The 16,406-nt window shown below is 41.5% G+C and overlaps 1 protein-coding gene across 2 annotated transcripts in view; it reads right to left on the reverse strand.

Moving 5' to 3' along the window:
* The window catches only part of LOC135943292 (titin-like), a 20,594-nt gene continuing 4,188 nt past the window's right edge, over positions 1–16,406 (reverse strand). The window contains exons 2-4 of one of the 2 annotated variants that reach the window (XM_065489754.1): positions 12,835–12,957; positions 2,155–2,311; positions 1–1,286 (exon numbers count right to left, since the gene is read on the reverse strand). In XM_065489754.1, coding sequence (XP_065345826.1) covers positions 1,084–1,286; positions 2,155–2,311; positions 12,835–12,957 — 483 coding nt within the window. In that variant the 3' untranslated portion in view covers positions 1–1,083. Of the gene's footprint in view, positions 1,287–1,977; positions 2,090–2,154; positions 2,312–12,834; positions 12,958–16,406 lie in introns of those variants that run through there. The other variant, XM_065489755.1, reaches the window with a different exon arrangement.

Consider the following 16,406-nt stretch of genomic DNA (forward strand, 5'->3'; position numbering starts at 1 on the left):
TTTTAGCAATTGTTAAATAATTGTTTATTCCATTCAGGATTATTTGCAATACAAAAGGTAGCAGGAGTACAAATTCTCAAGAAATGCATTTTGTTCCAAAAAAGACTTTGTTTGCATGCAATTTTGTTCCCAACCGTGTTTGAATTGATCCCATTGTTTGACGAGATCAAACAGCATCATTTATGCCGGCTCCAAGCTCTAAAACGTGTCGATATTGTTCTGATACTCATTAAGGCCTAACAATTAGAGATCACTTACTAACTAAATAATACATGTATGTAAAACGTATTCACGTAAGATATACAGTAAAAGTAACAATTGTAAACTACAACTCAATGGGACGCACCATCACGATCGTTTTTATTTACAAATCAGGCAGACGATGCGCTAAGCCTACTAATTTATAATCACATGTACTTTTCAATTTGCCTCACGGTCATGCTGCGTATCACAAAACATAAATTTGTTGTAGCACAAATCAACTCATTCTTGTGACTCCTGCCATACACACGCACTCGCAAAGATGGCAGCTGACGCCTCCCAATTGATTTGTGTATTTTTACTCGATAATAATTGCGTTCGACCGACCGGTCACTCTAGGACAAACGTGCGCTTTTGCATTGATGGCCACTTTCAAACCGCGTTCAAAACGAGAGTGGATTCAACCAGGATTATTTGTTAAGAGAAGAGGCACTGAACGGGAATTTCGATCAAGTCCGTCTCAACGCGTGAAATGAATGGTGTTTGTCTCGGGTCAAATTGACTGTGCATCACAATCAGCACACTCTTTGACTATGTAAAAAATTGACAATGAAATCCTGGTGCTAGGGGAAACTCTCCCAGAAAAGTGGCCAGACTAGACAGGAATGCAAATCGGGTTCAAGTTCGTTAGAACGAGTGAAAACATCATGGAATGAGCAAAAGAAGGCGCCGAGTTCGAAGTAAAAATACTGAAATGGACACTACACAAATTAACAAAGTCCACAGCTTCCCGGAATGAAACAGTCTCTCTGGCGTTTGCAGATTGCACTCGTCGCCAGCCCGGCTTTTGGAATAAATATTTGTGGAACGAAGGGGGCTGGATCAGAAGAGGAGGTCGCTGCTGGCCGACTCGGAGCTCCACGCGACCGTGTCCTCGTCGTCGGCAGGCTTGAGCAGGAACGAGTCCTCCTGCGGCTGGCTCGGTGGCTGCAGCACCGGCGTCATGGCGGCCGCTCTCGTCACGCCGAGCTCGAACGTGTCTTCCGACATCTTGCTGGGGGTGTAACTAGCGAGACTACCCGTACCTAAATCAAGTACGTCAGCCGATTAGCAACTACTGCCAGGACAAGGACAGGAAAGCGACATTTAAGTGATAAAGCGCTATCTGACCCGAGTTGATTTTATTTTTCATATTTTGGAGGGCGAGAAAAGAAGACAGCTTAAAATCGAGTTAAACTGTCGTTTTCACAATGGAAATATACTCATTTGTACCAATTTTTATTTTAGGAAATATTTAAAGAATTCACTCTCAAGAATCATGATCGGATTCTACGTTTTGAAAAGTAAATCAATAAATTCATCCATTGGATTGGCGTTTAAAAAATTATACATCAATCGATTGAAACTAAAAAAATCTTCATGATTGATCAAAAAAATTCCAATAATAAAAACATTTATAGAGCCCATAATTTTAAAGAAAATTATATAAAAGATTTTTCGGATTTTTCTTTGTAAACTTCATAATACGCTAAAAACAAAAAATTGAAAGGTTCACAATCATGGTGGTCTAATGCAAGTTCACATTAATGAAATTTAAAACGAATGATGAATTCAAATATTTTAATAATGACTGTAACGTGTAGCACCCTAACATCATGTTCCTAGACAAGAAGTCAATAGCAGCTGAATTTTCGATGACTTTTTAATTGTTAATTTTCCAAAAAGCACCTGCAATATACACATAAAAAGCTTAAAAAATTAAAATAAATAAAAAAATTCAAAATAAAAATAACCAGGGTTTATTTAAAATCGGTTCAAACAATCGTATCTAGCATATGAGAGGAGTAGTTCCTTTTTATCACATAATATTTGGCTTTGATGCGTCGCTCTGGAACCGTCAGAGAGAGAAAACAACGTCAACTCTGACCGACTGAACTTTCTGTCTGGGCGTACCTGAGGGAAGGGACTGCAGACCCCTAGGTTGGCTGGCCACCCCTCCGTCATCGGTGGGGTGCGAGGAGAGGGGTGAGGCACCATCGTCTAACAGAAGAGACGCCTCCGAGGGGTACTCGAACATCGAGGTAGCACCGTCGTCGAATTTGATTCTCATCTGCAAACAGAAAGAGCAACCCGTGAGTCAAAACCAACTTTCTAATTGCGTGGGAACAGGACTCTTGACACAATGAATGAACAACGCGAGCAGCTAATTTGATTTCGGCATTAATTGCACTTTTTGTTTCTTCCGACGACACTTTGCCTTGACAGATTTTGGCGTGGAAATTGCTTTTCTCCGCCGCTCTATTCTGTCAACACTCGCACGCGTTCTAAAAATTAGAAATCAAATTTGTAGGTGCAGCCGTGTTGTTTTGCTGTCGGCAACGATTAAAAAGAAAATTTTGCTCTTCTATCTACAAATGATCGATTTCTTTTGATGATCAATTTTGTCCCGGTGGGCTCCATAGTTAGGCGACAATGACCGTGGGCATAAAACGCGATTGCTGATGCCTTTCCATCGATCAATCCCTAATCCAGGAGATAACGGAGGCAATAAACGGACTCGAATTAACGCAAAAGGGCGCGGGGGGCTTGTTTTACAGCGCTGCGGCGACTAAAGCGAAATTAACTGGAACTGGCTGTCGACATTCAATTATCAGGCATGTGCGATAAGACTTGCAAGGAACTAAAGCGAGCGACACGAGCGCAAGAAATTAGCAAAAGGCTCTCTGGCAAGAGTGACGAATTGTGACGCGATGAGGATGAACGACTCCAATTCGGCTTTCACTGCCGTCTTCTACCGAAAAATTGACCCACAAATTTAATAGAATTGAGTTGCCTGATGATAACAAAAAAAATAAATAAATAAAGGCATGCGTAAAACTACTTTATTGAGCTCTGGCTAATTTAATTTTTTGTTTAATTGTAAAAGTACGGAAAAAGAAAATTCAAAACGTGAAACACGAGTTATCAAAAGCAAGAACATTTTTTGATTGAAATATTTTATAAATATTTTTATTTATATTATTATAATATGTCTCCGTTAAGCGCCCACTTCAGCACCAAGCTTTGACAGCCTGAAGTTATCAAAGTGTGTCTCCGGAAGCATTTCTGACGGATATCCTTGTTTTTCATTGCGTTCTAAGTCGGCGGTCAGCCACACAGGCGCTCCATAACAAGAGTGCGTCTATTTAACGCTCCGTTTGCTATTAATTAAATGGCCAGCCCATATGAACAATCGTAGAGCAATCAGACCAGCGATAAATTAATTGCAATCGTTGCTCCACTATCGGCAATTGAAGCAGCAAAAAAGTTGGCGCACCGAAATTATTTTGTGAGTCAGCAAGCAGACTAAATTGAGCGGACGAGATTTGTTTGTCTTCAACCCCATGGACAATCACTTCCTTTCTCTTTCCCCAGCCGATGAGTCACAATTGGGTGCTCTCAAGCGCTAATAACGGCGGATAGAGAGCGCAACAGAAAACGTTAGTTTGCAGTTATTCTTTATATTTTTTCTTCTTTAAAACTAAACTGAAAGTCCAACAAGGCACCGATCTACTTAAAATATTTTAACCACATCTAATAATAATGAAACAGTTTGAGGGGGACTGCTGCTTAATGTATTGAGGTTGTTTTTAATGATACTAAAGCGGAACGTATTTTTTGATGCAACAATTGCTCAAACTTGAGCTTTTTGTGTATAATTGCTTGATTAGGCGTCTCCAACGCGATATTGGCTGCTTCGGTGGCATTGATGTGGCCCGAACGACAAGAAAAAATATACAATTTCACGCTTTTAGAGCAGGAAGTGAAGTTGCCTTGCGCCGCGCAGAAGGAAACTCTGGATCTAAACACCGAGAAGGACATTCCTCTGCTCGACTGATTTGTTTCCCTATAAAACAACGAACCAAGGACTGACATGCCTGTTAAATTCGCAAATAATCAAGATATAATTAACTTGTTCACAACCCGTGATGCTGATAGAATTAAAATTAAAGAGCAGCGACTGATATTTATTTATTTAGAGCTGTGGTGTGTTCCGAATCAAAGGAAATTCGAATCAAAAATAGGAAAAACCGCAGGCGCTGAACAATCAGCAGCACGCGCTGATCAGGCGAATTCCAGTTCTGCTTTCAAAACCACATTCGTCGGTTGAATATGCTGACCGAGCTCAAATTTAAAGTGCAACTGCAGCAAAGGAGCTGAGCACGTTGTGAGCGGTGGGAAAATATTCGCCGTTTCCTGCAGCGCGCCGAGAAAACTTAATTGTGCACTATCCAATTACCTGTTGGCGTATTGGTTAGAATGCACTTGATCCCGATGGTGTGACTGACTTGCTTCGTACAATTTTTTTTTCGCAAACCGAGCCTCTGTACCCTGGGGGCATTGTAAAATAATTACTCTCAGAGCCATTTATCGCTTTACAACCACTGGAAAGGAATCCTTCGCGTGATGCTGCTCATTACATAAGCTTTCGATTTGTTTCGAGGGCATTTGTTTTCGTCGACGAAATGAAAAGTGACGTGCAGAGGACCGCCGTGTTAATTATTGTTAATGAGGGGACGCAATGTAGCGTAATAAAACTTCAATATTATATCACGGGCGTTGGCTTAAATTTTCTAAATAATTACTATTTTCACAATTAACAAATAATGAGAATTTGATACTTTTTTAATGTAAAACATTTTGAGGGACACTATTTGGGCAATCAACTGATTCAAATTAAAATACTAATAGCCGATTTGTCTTCCCACGGCAAATAACCCCTGTTAAATTTGATTTGCTTGAGCAATTTTCTTCATTCCGTCTGTGAGACAAAACCCAGCAGCATCAGGAGTAATTGAATAAACACACAATTGGAAACGGTTCCATTTGTTGGGTCTGCACGGTCGCTTTCAATTGAATCGCGCTTTCCAAGAATGTGAGCAGATGCATCTCGCGAGAGTAACTGCGCTTCTGCTGGCTCTTTCGGTCCGTGTCAACCGCCTGCCTGCCTTTTCACTGCGGCCAGGGTACAAACAAAGTGAGTCTAATTTGTCGCCAGGAGCGTAGCTGCATGAACGACTCGGGTCACGCCGTTTGCTGCGAGAAGATAGCTCTTAAGAGGTGGAGAAATTGGGCTAGAAAGTAAAAATACGCGTGCTTGACATCCTCGTCGCACACACAAAAGAGGACCGCTGAGCGAAATCATCCGTGGTTTAACATGATATTTGCAAACAAAATGCACGCTAGGCTGCATCCGAGCAAACTTTTCCCTCTTGACAGCACTTTTTATTTGAGGATCTACTTCCGCGATTCGACAAAGAGGACAAGAACAAAGTGTTCATCTACGCTCCGTCGCGCTGGATTCGATCTTTGTTCGTCTTCGGCGCGATTTCAGGTTAATTATTTGCGTTTTTGAGAGGGAAACCGCGCGGCTTTCGTGCACGCCAGAATAGAAATGAAGCAAGTGCGCGCACATTACTCGAGTGAAATTAGTAGCAGCAGAGGCGCATTCTTTATTTCACTTTCATGAATAGTGCGCGGAGAAACGCTGAAAACTTAATTTCAGAACGGGCTCTCCATTTTTCTCAAATGCAGACCACTTTTTTGTGCCCTTTTCATTTTTTCCGCTTCAGTAGCGTTGTCGATTTTCGCTCCAAGAATTTTTTATGCTTCAGATAACCGTTTTTTACGAATAGACTGGTGTCTTATTGGAAAACCGCAAGGATGAAGCGAAACGCACGCCTAACCAAAAGTCGACCTAAGCCCACGCACGTTCCAAATTACAGGCCGCAACGCCAAAATGGGCAATCAGCCAAACGTTCTAGTCCAAATATTCCACTTTATTTACTTCAAAACAATCGTTTCACCATTCTTTTTCAGAATCAGAAGCGAGCACGGGACCGCTCATCTAAATATCCCTCAGGAAACAGGAAGAATCGATTCCTTTATTCAGAACGTGGTCCTCTCAATGCTTAGAGACATCTGAATGAAATGTTTACTTGTTTTAGAGAAGGTATTTTCTAACATTCTTTTATCAGGATTCCCTCTGTCTCGATTAAAACATGTGACCACTATCTTGCATTCCAGCGATTGCAAAAAATGTCTTCACATTAGTCTCGGAACCTGCGAAGCGTGCATATTATTTAAATTCCAGGTTTATCGGCGGTCTGTGCGTCGCCGAATCTTAAGATTGAGATCGAGAGCAGATGTATTTGGGCGCGTGTCTAATCGAATAGCTCGCCGTCGCAACTGGAGTGGTGCGAATGGGGAAGAGCGCGGAGAAATAAGAGATTAGCATAGTCTCCTGATCGGGGACAACTTTTCTAGGTCGAGATGCTGGTCAGCCGGTGCACGCAAATGAACCTTTCAGTTTGATCAAACGTCAGTCAGGTGCGCAAAATGCGGAATATCCGCAGTGAAAGCAAAACACAAACTCGGCGGCACCCGACGGAGGAAGAAATTATTTAAATTTATGAGGATAATACGAGAGAGTGAAGGCTCGTATAACTCCTCTCCAGAGCCATTATCCAGGCCAACCAAACATCTATAGCTGTATGCACAAAACTAGGAACGCTTGTTTACAGTTGCAGTAAAACGTATTTATTGCAGTCTAGAAAATGGCGTGAAACACCAACGTAGGAAGCAAATAATAATCACTCAATTAAGCAATAAGGATGAGCTTGGAAATTTTAAAATTGACTCTATTACGGTAAATATAAAAACGAAGGAATTAGTTTGGAAATAGTCATAAGAGAATGCAAAACAAATTCTCCGATGAAAGGAAAGGCTCCGTGACCCGAAGATAATATTTCTCACATTTCTTGATGTTATAGCTTTCGAGCAATTTGACAAATGTAAATTTCGCACGAAAAAGAGATAACAATATATTTCGGCCTGTAACTCAATACTTCTTGCCAGAGTCACGACCCTAAAACTCGCTCGTAAACTATTGCCGCGTTCGAAAATTTCTCTTCGCCCCGCTGGCCAAGTGTCGCCAGTGAGTCCATGGCAGGTGCTGCTCGTGGTTTGGACGGCCAGCAGCCCTTAAAGTGCATCGGCTTAATTTTATTACGGCATGGCCGCAGGTGTGTGTAACTAACAAGGCATGTGTGCGTTTATAATGACGAAACCTGTGATTGGTAAGAGGCCACAGAACTTCGTCCCAAAACAACTTTTCCAGCACTAAATTTAGCTCATGGAAATTGCATGCGTGACGTGCCATGTTTGTGCGATGTCTACTGCAAATATATAAATGAAATTACAAATTATATCTGAGCATGATTCTTGCAAGGGCGACAGCGTCCACAGAAACCCTAATAATGCGTATGTGGCTACAACATTACAAATAAAAACACGTCTAATAATCAACGAACAAATATTTTAAGTTTTTGATATTATTTGTAGTTTGGATTTAAAAATTAATTGGGAAAAAATGTTAATTTGAGTATTGCCTCTCTTCAAGCCAAATTTTGGTTTCGATCTTTAGTCCTAGAAATAAATGTATTGTAAAGGTTTCAGGAGATTCTAAAAAAACATTTAATACGCTTAGCATTTCAAATCAAAGTGTTGAAGTGAAAACAACTATTCAGAGAATATTAATTTACCAACCAGCCCAATTTCTACGCAGCTCTATATAATGACGAAAAACACGTTAAAACAAACGCCGAGCCGTTTTCGCCGTTTCACTATCAACAGATTAACATCAATCTCCTTCAAACCACTTTCTTCAAAAAATTTCGAGTCAAAAAGTTGCTCTATAGGAGCGACCCGCATGCCCTGAAAAACTAGTTCACACTGAATTCTTTGCCAAAAATCTGATGGTCTAACTGTTTAAAGACGATGACATTTCCAAAGGCGTGTAATGAATGAAACAGCGCATGAAAAACGAATAAAATTCGTCAATAGAAAAGTAACAAACAGTTACAAAAGATGCTGCCGCCGAGTGAATTCATCGCGTGTCGCCGTCGTCGGTCCTCCAAATGGTGTGTTTGTGCATTATTATTTTTATTATTATGGTGCGTGCGTGCGTCCCGAGGCTGTTTCGAGTTTATGCGCGCGAGTAACGGGTAGCCTTAGCACAAAATTCCCTCCTGCTCGCAACGCTTCGTAAGTGTTCTCCTCTAGTAACTCGCTCAGCTGCGTATGAGTTTTTCCCCGACGATGCTGATGCGAGATGCTACAAATTAATTTGTTTTTGCAGTTGCGGACGCGCAATAGAAATTTAAAGATCCAGCCTGCTCTTCTGTCGGATTAGGCCTCCAAGAGAGAGAAACTCGTGAATCTTTCATCAGCGCTTACTTTCGAGTTCGTTTGGCACACAATCTGCAAATGTTTATGTATGGCAAGAAGAGCAGTTCAGTGTCGTGCTAATTAATCGGTACTGCAGAGTAATTAGTGGTAATAAATCTTAATCATCTTGAGAATCTTCAGAAATCCATTCCCAAGCGGTGAAATTGCATTGAAGGTCCAACATTAAAAATTGAGGGGAACTCTGTACAGGAACTTTTTTTTAAATGTAAATTAAATTAAGCAAACGATGTTCCCATCTTTGATAGAGCTGAAAAAATCGAAATAAATGCGAAGAAAGTGATGTAATAAGGTGAAGAAACTTGACTGCATTTTTCATTCGACTAATTAAGGAATTCCAGAAGTTGCATCGCAAAACTGCTAATCGTTTTCATCACGTAAAAAAACTCAAAATTCAATGCCGTGGCGAATTGAGCCAAAGAGACAAAAATGGTGATAAATGTGCATCGATTTAACGCAAGCGTTAGCATTGGAACTCGTCGATAATTTCGTTTTGTATCTATAAAAACGGACCTGGCTGCTTTCGACAGTGATTCCTTCAGTGGTGATTTCAATGCATGTGATTAATTGGTGATGCCGGTTGTTCCGAAAGTGGTACATCAGCTTGATTTCAAGCTCAACGGATGAGGTTTTTAATTTGTGAAACGAGTGGTCTGACATAGTTCTCCCAATTTAAAAAAATTAAAAAATGTTTAAAAAGTAGCATAATGTACGAAACATTGCTGGTATTAAAATCCTCAACCTAAGCCGTAAGCACGAATGTCTAAATTTGCCTTCAATACCGCTAAATCGTCAATTTAATTTGTCTCTGCCGGCTAAAATAAAACCGAAATTTATCTTGCATAATTCAAGCGAGCGCTTCGTGTTTTTCGATTTTTCTGTTTGTTTCAAATTCATGATATAATCAGTGCTGACCGGCGGTCGTATTATTATATTTTATCTGACCATGCGAGCGAAATACCACCGAAGGCGGACTTTCTTCCATTCCACGGTCGCTTTTGGACAAGCTGCTGCCGTTGCCACGGAGAAATGGGAAAATTGTCAGTGCGGTGCGTGTGGGTCTGTGTGTGGTTTTATGACATGAGAAGATTTAGTGCGAGTTTCCTTTTTCGAAAGGCGACCAGGAGTAAACTTCTTTTAATTAAAAAGACTCGCATTTTCAGCATTAATTTTCGGTAGAAAGGCGGAGTGTGAGAAAATGGACAAAAAAATAATAAAAATCCGGACCCCACTTCATTAAATTTAATCGAAATGAGAGTGGATACAATTCCAAGTTGATAACACTGGGGCTTGTAATGGAAGGCAAACTGCCACTTTTACAAGTTTATTCATTCTTTACTACCAGCAATTTTTTCCAGCACCAATTAATCTCACATTCAAACATTAGAGTCACGCCCTACAACACAATCGCGCTTTTGCCTCCTTCTTCTCGAGAAACAAAGGCAAGGATCTGGTAGCATAAAACGTTAGCTTATCAAATTTATATCTTTTCCGCATCAAATTATTATCATTGGAGATCATATATATATATCATTTGCCGCAAGCAACTCAACGATGGGTATGTGGAGTCGGTCCAACCACTTACTTTGAAGCAGAAATAAATATCCTGAGCACCATCAAATAAAAACAAATCACCTGCTCTGAAGGCGTGGTCAGTCGTAATGCACACATATTTGCATCTAGCTTGTGGGTAGCACTTCAACATGGCACAACCCGGCAGGTGTTATCAATTGTTTAGCCAACGTTTAAAGCCAGTGTTTAGGTGCCAGCATGTGATTGAAATCTGCGGGGGCCAAGCGTGGCTTGTGTAATGTAAAAAAGAGGAACGGCAGATGCAAGTTGGTCTGAGGGATATCGTTGAGGTGTTTACAGCATGAATATTTTCCACCACTTTCACTAGCGTGGGATTAAAAACTGAGTTATTAAATAAAATACTTGGAAAATGTAAATGAAATCTTTAAGGCGGACAGTAACATAATTGATTAAAAATAACATTCAAATCAGAATGACGAAATGTTTTGTTTGCCAAGGATTCCTTAACAAATACTCTGCCTGGAAGCAAACCACGACTTATGGACAGGTTTAATTATCATATTCAGTCCCGTCAAAGGTGGTCAGCGAGCGAGCGAGCTCACGCAGCAGTGGGCTATGGATGCAAAGCAGTTTGGCAATCGTGTCTGCTTTTGTGGGTGGTTTTGCAACCTACGTGGGAGCATCTGCTCCAAGCAGCCAGACAGCACACTGAACGGATGATCTCACGGACGTTTATTTACGCTCCATAATTTTCCAGGACTGCAAATCAGTGCGTTTAGCTATTGTGCAGGAAATTGAATGGATGAATCAATTATTTACTTTGAAAGGGATACTTTCCTCTAAGAGAATGAACCAAGAGAAAAATCATATTCGTGGTGCTTGATTCAGACCGCGATAATTTTTTCGATTTCTACAGCACAGCAAACGTTCTAATTTATATTATTGGTCCAGGAGGAAATTTTTATCGGCAGCAACTTTCAGTAAAAAAGGACTGTCATTAACTCTTTAAAACTATACTTATTGAAAGGCAAGTTTAAGGAGAGTGAGTATTTGCTTGAAAACCGATCAACCACATCTTAATGCTTTAGATGATAATGACTGAGCACTTTGCAATCGCGAAGGAGCAAAGAGGAAATATTTGCGCCGAAGGCGAAATTCTGCTCCTGCCGGCAAGCAATGTGGCGCAGCAGACATCAATACGTCGACGAAGGCGTCATTATCCGCTCCACGTTGCCAAGAGAACAATCTGAGCGCGGTGTGTATAATTACTGAGCCGAAAAGCCTCCCCCTCTTGTGAGAGCACGCAAAATTTATTCAAAACGCTGCTCGATCTCATTAATTTTTTGCCCCTGATAAGCCTGAGGAGGAGCTAACTGTTCTTGCAAAGGTTATGACGGGCATTGTTGTATGGGAAAACTGGTGTGCGCGCATAACAGATCTTTCGAGTGGCAGCTGCGTTACACATATCGCTCGCCGCTGAGCAAACACATGCGAGCAACGAGAGGACGACTTCATATACGTGTGCGAAAGAAGATGACGGAATCGACGGCCTAATAACCGCACAGCATCATCGCCGCCGCCGCCACATGATGCTCATGACCATACTCCACATACGGCTAAGTTTTGCTACACAAAATGCCAGAGTGTGAACCGCATTTTATCATTTCACTAGATGCATTGGGACGTTGGCCTTTGAATCTGAACGCCAATAAATGAATTAATATTTTAAAAGCCTTAATAAACAAATTAAAAAAATGAAATAACAGCTTAAAAAATTTATAATATGGGAAAAGTGGCGAAATTTTTTATAATATCCGAAATCTAAGATATTTTTTTTACCGAAATTTCCAGAGCAAGAAATGTTTGCTACGTATATTTTGGCAAAAACTGCAATTTCTGCAGTAAAATCACTATACTAAAGCGATTTAACCTTAGAAACCTCATCAAAGCATTAATATTATAACATTTTTACATGCTGTAAAAACATTTTTCTCCAATTGAATAGAAAAATGTTTGTAAAAGTCAAGTTTAAAATAACGGCGCAGAGTAATATTTAAACTTGCGGTTTTTGCAACAGTCATTTGCAGACATAATTTGATCCTAAGGTAAAATAAAAAAATAATTCATTCCTTATTTTCCTCAGTTGAAGAAGGAAGGTCCAAAATACCAGTTTAAAGCGCACAAAACATCAACAAAATCATGGTCGTAACCTGTCATAGTAAAATGTTGCCGTTGTACATTTCCGCTGACCGATAAGACAAGCAAACAAACAAAAGTGTAATTGCAGCCACGCGAGCTGCACGCGTTACATCATGTTGCAAAGTGGCTTGGGTTCCCAAAAACGCTATCTGCCGATAGAACGAAAACAGACGTGCGAAAATAAATTCGGAACAATAATAAATTCGAAACTGGAGCCGGCTGTGGGAGAGTCGCAATCTAATCGTGATGCACATGTGTGCGTCGATGAAACGCTGGAGCGGACATGCGTCTTTGTCGGGCGGGGTTGACTCATCGCATCTGCTGTTACGCGCGACCCCAGTTTGTGCAATCATCGCCGCGCGCGAGGGACGATAACGGCGTCTTTACGCAATTCGCAATTCAGCTGGGGTCGACGCCGTTTCTACGGTTTCCTCCGTAGCTAGCGAGGGGTTCACTTTTCCATGAGCAAAAGTGCAGATTTGTACGGCTTTGCGCACCGCCTTTTCACTCTTTCCAGCTCACGTACGTGCTGTTGAATTTTAAGGATTAAGGCGTGTTTGGTCAAACGCCGAAGGATTTCACAAAAGAGGGCTTATTCAGAGGGGCAGGACCTACCTTGCTGGCTTTGGGTTGCTTTTGAAGGCTTGAGCGTCCATTGATGAGCACGTTGCCTCCGATGATTTCGAAGTTGATCGCGAAGGTCAGCACAGCACCACCGTCCATTTCATCACCGACAGGCTGAAACAAAAACATTGAAATGATTCAACGAAATCAAAAATGAACCCTGTAATTTCAACTAAGAAAAAAACTGAAACACGATGCTTAGTTGATTTTTGTTTAAATCTGAAAGCTGGCACACATACAAAAAAGATTTGTTTATTTAGCTTTTTTGTTCGTTCCTCCTTTCAACGGTTTTTATCCAAGCCTTTTACTTATTACAAGGAATTTGCAAAGTCATTTGCATGGTGCTTGAAGTTTGTTTTCTCTTTTGTACCATCGTTTCTTTTGACTGGGCATATTTAAATAGGCGGCGATGAAGCCATTAAAAGGGAATGATATTATTTCAATGCTATTTTAATTGCTAGATTTACATGATTTTTCGCCTGCTCTCCATCAATGACGTAAGCTTGAGTTAATTTGGCATTTCATTAGCTTTGTGCAAGGTCACCCAGAACGGATTTTGATTAAAAAATCTCCTTTTAGATTCCGTGAAATCGATCAAAGCTGGGATCAGATTAAAAATCCCCGCCGACCTTGGCGTCAAATGCTCAATTGCAGTAGCTGTGCGTAAAATCAACAAAGAGCGAGAGGAAATGTCTGAGGAGCAGCAGGTACCAAGCCAATCTCAATGCCGCCGACTTGGCACTCATTTGCACTCTGCGGGCGAGGCACAATAATCATAGTAATTTTTTGCTTGTGAATTCCTTCTGAAGCGAAATCGCGCATGAGACCGAATTAAGCTGGCTGCGGTCTTTGCGACGCGCAGAGGTAATAAAAACGGCGTCAGACAGGTGCCCGGCAGTCAGTACAAATCCACCCTGAAAACCTTGAAGTCGCCTCACGCAATCAACGCTTGCCGGCGATTACTTTCGTGCATCACACACCGATAGAAATATAAACGAGAGGGATTACTATTTTTTGCCGCGAAAAGAACTGGAACGGTAAGACAATGAGCAGAGAGCTGCAGTGAGAGGCATGCGTGATAATGTTAAATCGAAAATGATCAGAACGGCACGGCGAGCGAAATCAGGTTGATTCTGCACGCGCCTGACGCGCCTTGTTCGGCATGAAAAATCTGTTTTCAATTACCCTTAGCTCCACTTACACGAAATTTATGTTTCAAGTATTAAATCTAACGTTTAAATTTTTTTAGATTGAAAGTTTTATGATATAATGCAACCCTAGAAAATGAGTATTTACTGTTCATTAAAAACTATATTATTTTATTGAATTTTTCCAGCGTTTGGAGAGTTTCAAGAATGAGTAGCAGTTTAAAGATTGAGGTAGTAAAATTAATTGGAACTGGAACATGAGCAAACCACACGAAGAAATGCATCTGGTGTAGCGACGAGGGAACATGCGCGTGTCTGGTGTCTTACAACGTTCATCATCATTAAGAGCCCATGAACGCAGACACTTTTATCCGTCTCATGATGCACACACGTCAAGCCATTTCTCCATTAATCGTTGCGTATATGCAGCACGCATTCAGGGCCCCATACCGCCGGGTTACTTACAAATAAAACATAAATTAACAATGGCTGCAATCATTGGTGGTCGCGGCATACTGCCGAAACCGGTGCTAGCTCATTTTTCATGCTGCTGCGCGAGATAAAAATCGCATTTTTGGAGCGACAAAGGTGGAAGGGTGGATGCGTTGGCCGACTCAGCTCTGGCAGAAGCGGTGCGGTGAGGGGGCAATGGCAGAGGCACAGGAGGCGCAGTCACGCGAACGGAGGATGCGGCCACTTGTGCATGAAGTTCACGCCGCGCAAATATCGCACAAGTGCTCGCTGCATGCATGCCGCTTTCCAACTCTTTCAATTTGGTTGCTGCAGTTGCAAAATTTTGATTGCCCTCGTGATGAAAGGCACATCCACGAACGGAATAAATTGCGTTGATGCGACTAAAAGCGAATGTGGCAACAAAAACGGCTGATTTAATTCTCCGTATGGAAATAAGAACGATTGCGAGAGAATTCCTGCTTTTAGGGAATCGCCGCCTGAGCAGTTGCAGCGAACGTGCACAAAACAAAACCTCAAAGACTCGTTTGTTCTGAGAAGTGCGAATTGTTGCAGATGCATCGGCACGTTTACCCCTGACGCGGGGCTTCTCCGTTTGTTAACAACAAACACGCTTTTATCTAAACGCCTGTGTTCACGACCAAATAAAAACAAAAATTCGAGTTGTATACATCTCGTGACTGCATGTCTGTCTGCTTTTCGTTTTCTTGTCGGTTTAAAAAGCTCCTCGGGGGGGGTACGCCGGTGTTTCAAACTATATGGTAGCGAAAAAGCAGACACACAGAGGATCCGTCGAGGCAATTAATGCTTGACTAATTTTCCCACCACTCAGAGCAAAAAGTGAGCATCAGGCCCGGGTTTTATTGTCCGACCCTCAATATACGCCGAGCAGCGTCATGCCTCTCTGCGCATTGGCCAAAAAGCCAAAACTATTATGCACGTGTGTTCCGTTTGGAGGCGAAAACAGCGTGAAGCACATGCCAGTAAAATGACGGACTCGGCAAAAACACTAGTGCAGAGTCGGAAAAATAGGAGCTCAAGGCATAAACGACTGACCGCAGCAAAAGACATAAAATTTTACTGCGACTCTCTCGTCTGCACATTATACAAAAGCTTTGAAAGTCAATGCTAGAATATCTTTGGCGCATTTTTAAAATTAAAAATAATAATTGCAAGTCTCAAGGTGAGATCTTTACCATCCTCATGATTGCGAAGGATTATTTCACCACAGATTTAGATAAACTCGTAACAAAAATTGTAATTTTTAATTTTAAAATTAGTAAATTGCTCAACAAGGGGATTTGCTAATGGCATTAGAGCTTGGAATTTTCTCCCTCCTTGTGCCGTCTGAGAACTAATCCTGCATCAATCATCCCATAAACACATTATCACGTGCATCGCAATGCCATCACTCAAACTTGACCCAATTAGAAACAAAAGCCGACTTAATCAAATTATCAAGATTCGATTTTCCGAAAAAACACAGATAGGGAGCTTCTTTAAGATCGTGGCAAAAAGAATAGAACCTCTAGTACAACAATATTGCAGTCGAAAGACGTCATGACTAAATTAGCCATGTGCGCGAGTGCTGCTCCGCACACGAGAGCTGGGAGCCACGTTTGCGGTGGCGGCAGCGCGTCCCCGTGCGGGTATGACTCATTCATGCATGTTCCATTGAATAATTGGGTTGTGTTGGGGCATTGTTTTTCTGACATTGCGTCGCTGCGAGAGTGCAACAAGCGCGCGCACGGATGTTGCACTGTTTAATTTAAATTGTTCTCGCACGCATCCCGCGAGCCCATTGCGAAATGGAGCCGAAAATAGTTTAGAAATCCGAAGCTATTTAAGAGTGTGATTGAGAAACGAGCCGCATCCAATTCCATCGAGGAAAGTGAATGACGCCTGCTGACTGATAAGACGCGATTATCAGTGTTTATCAATAAA

The sequence above is a fragment of the Cloeon dipterum genome, chromosome 4, assembly GCF_949628265.1.
Source record: "Cloeon dipterum chromosome 4, ieCloDipt1.1, whole genome shotgun sequence".
NCBI lineage: Eukaryota > Metazoa > Arthropoda > Insecta > Ephemeroptera > Baetidae > Cloeon > Cloeon dipterum.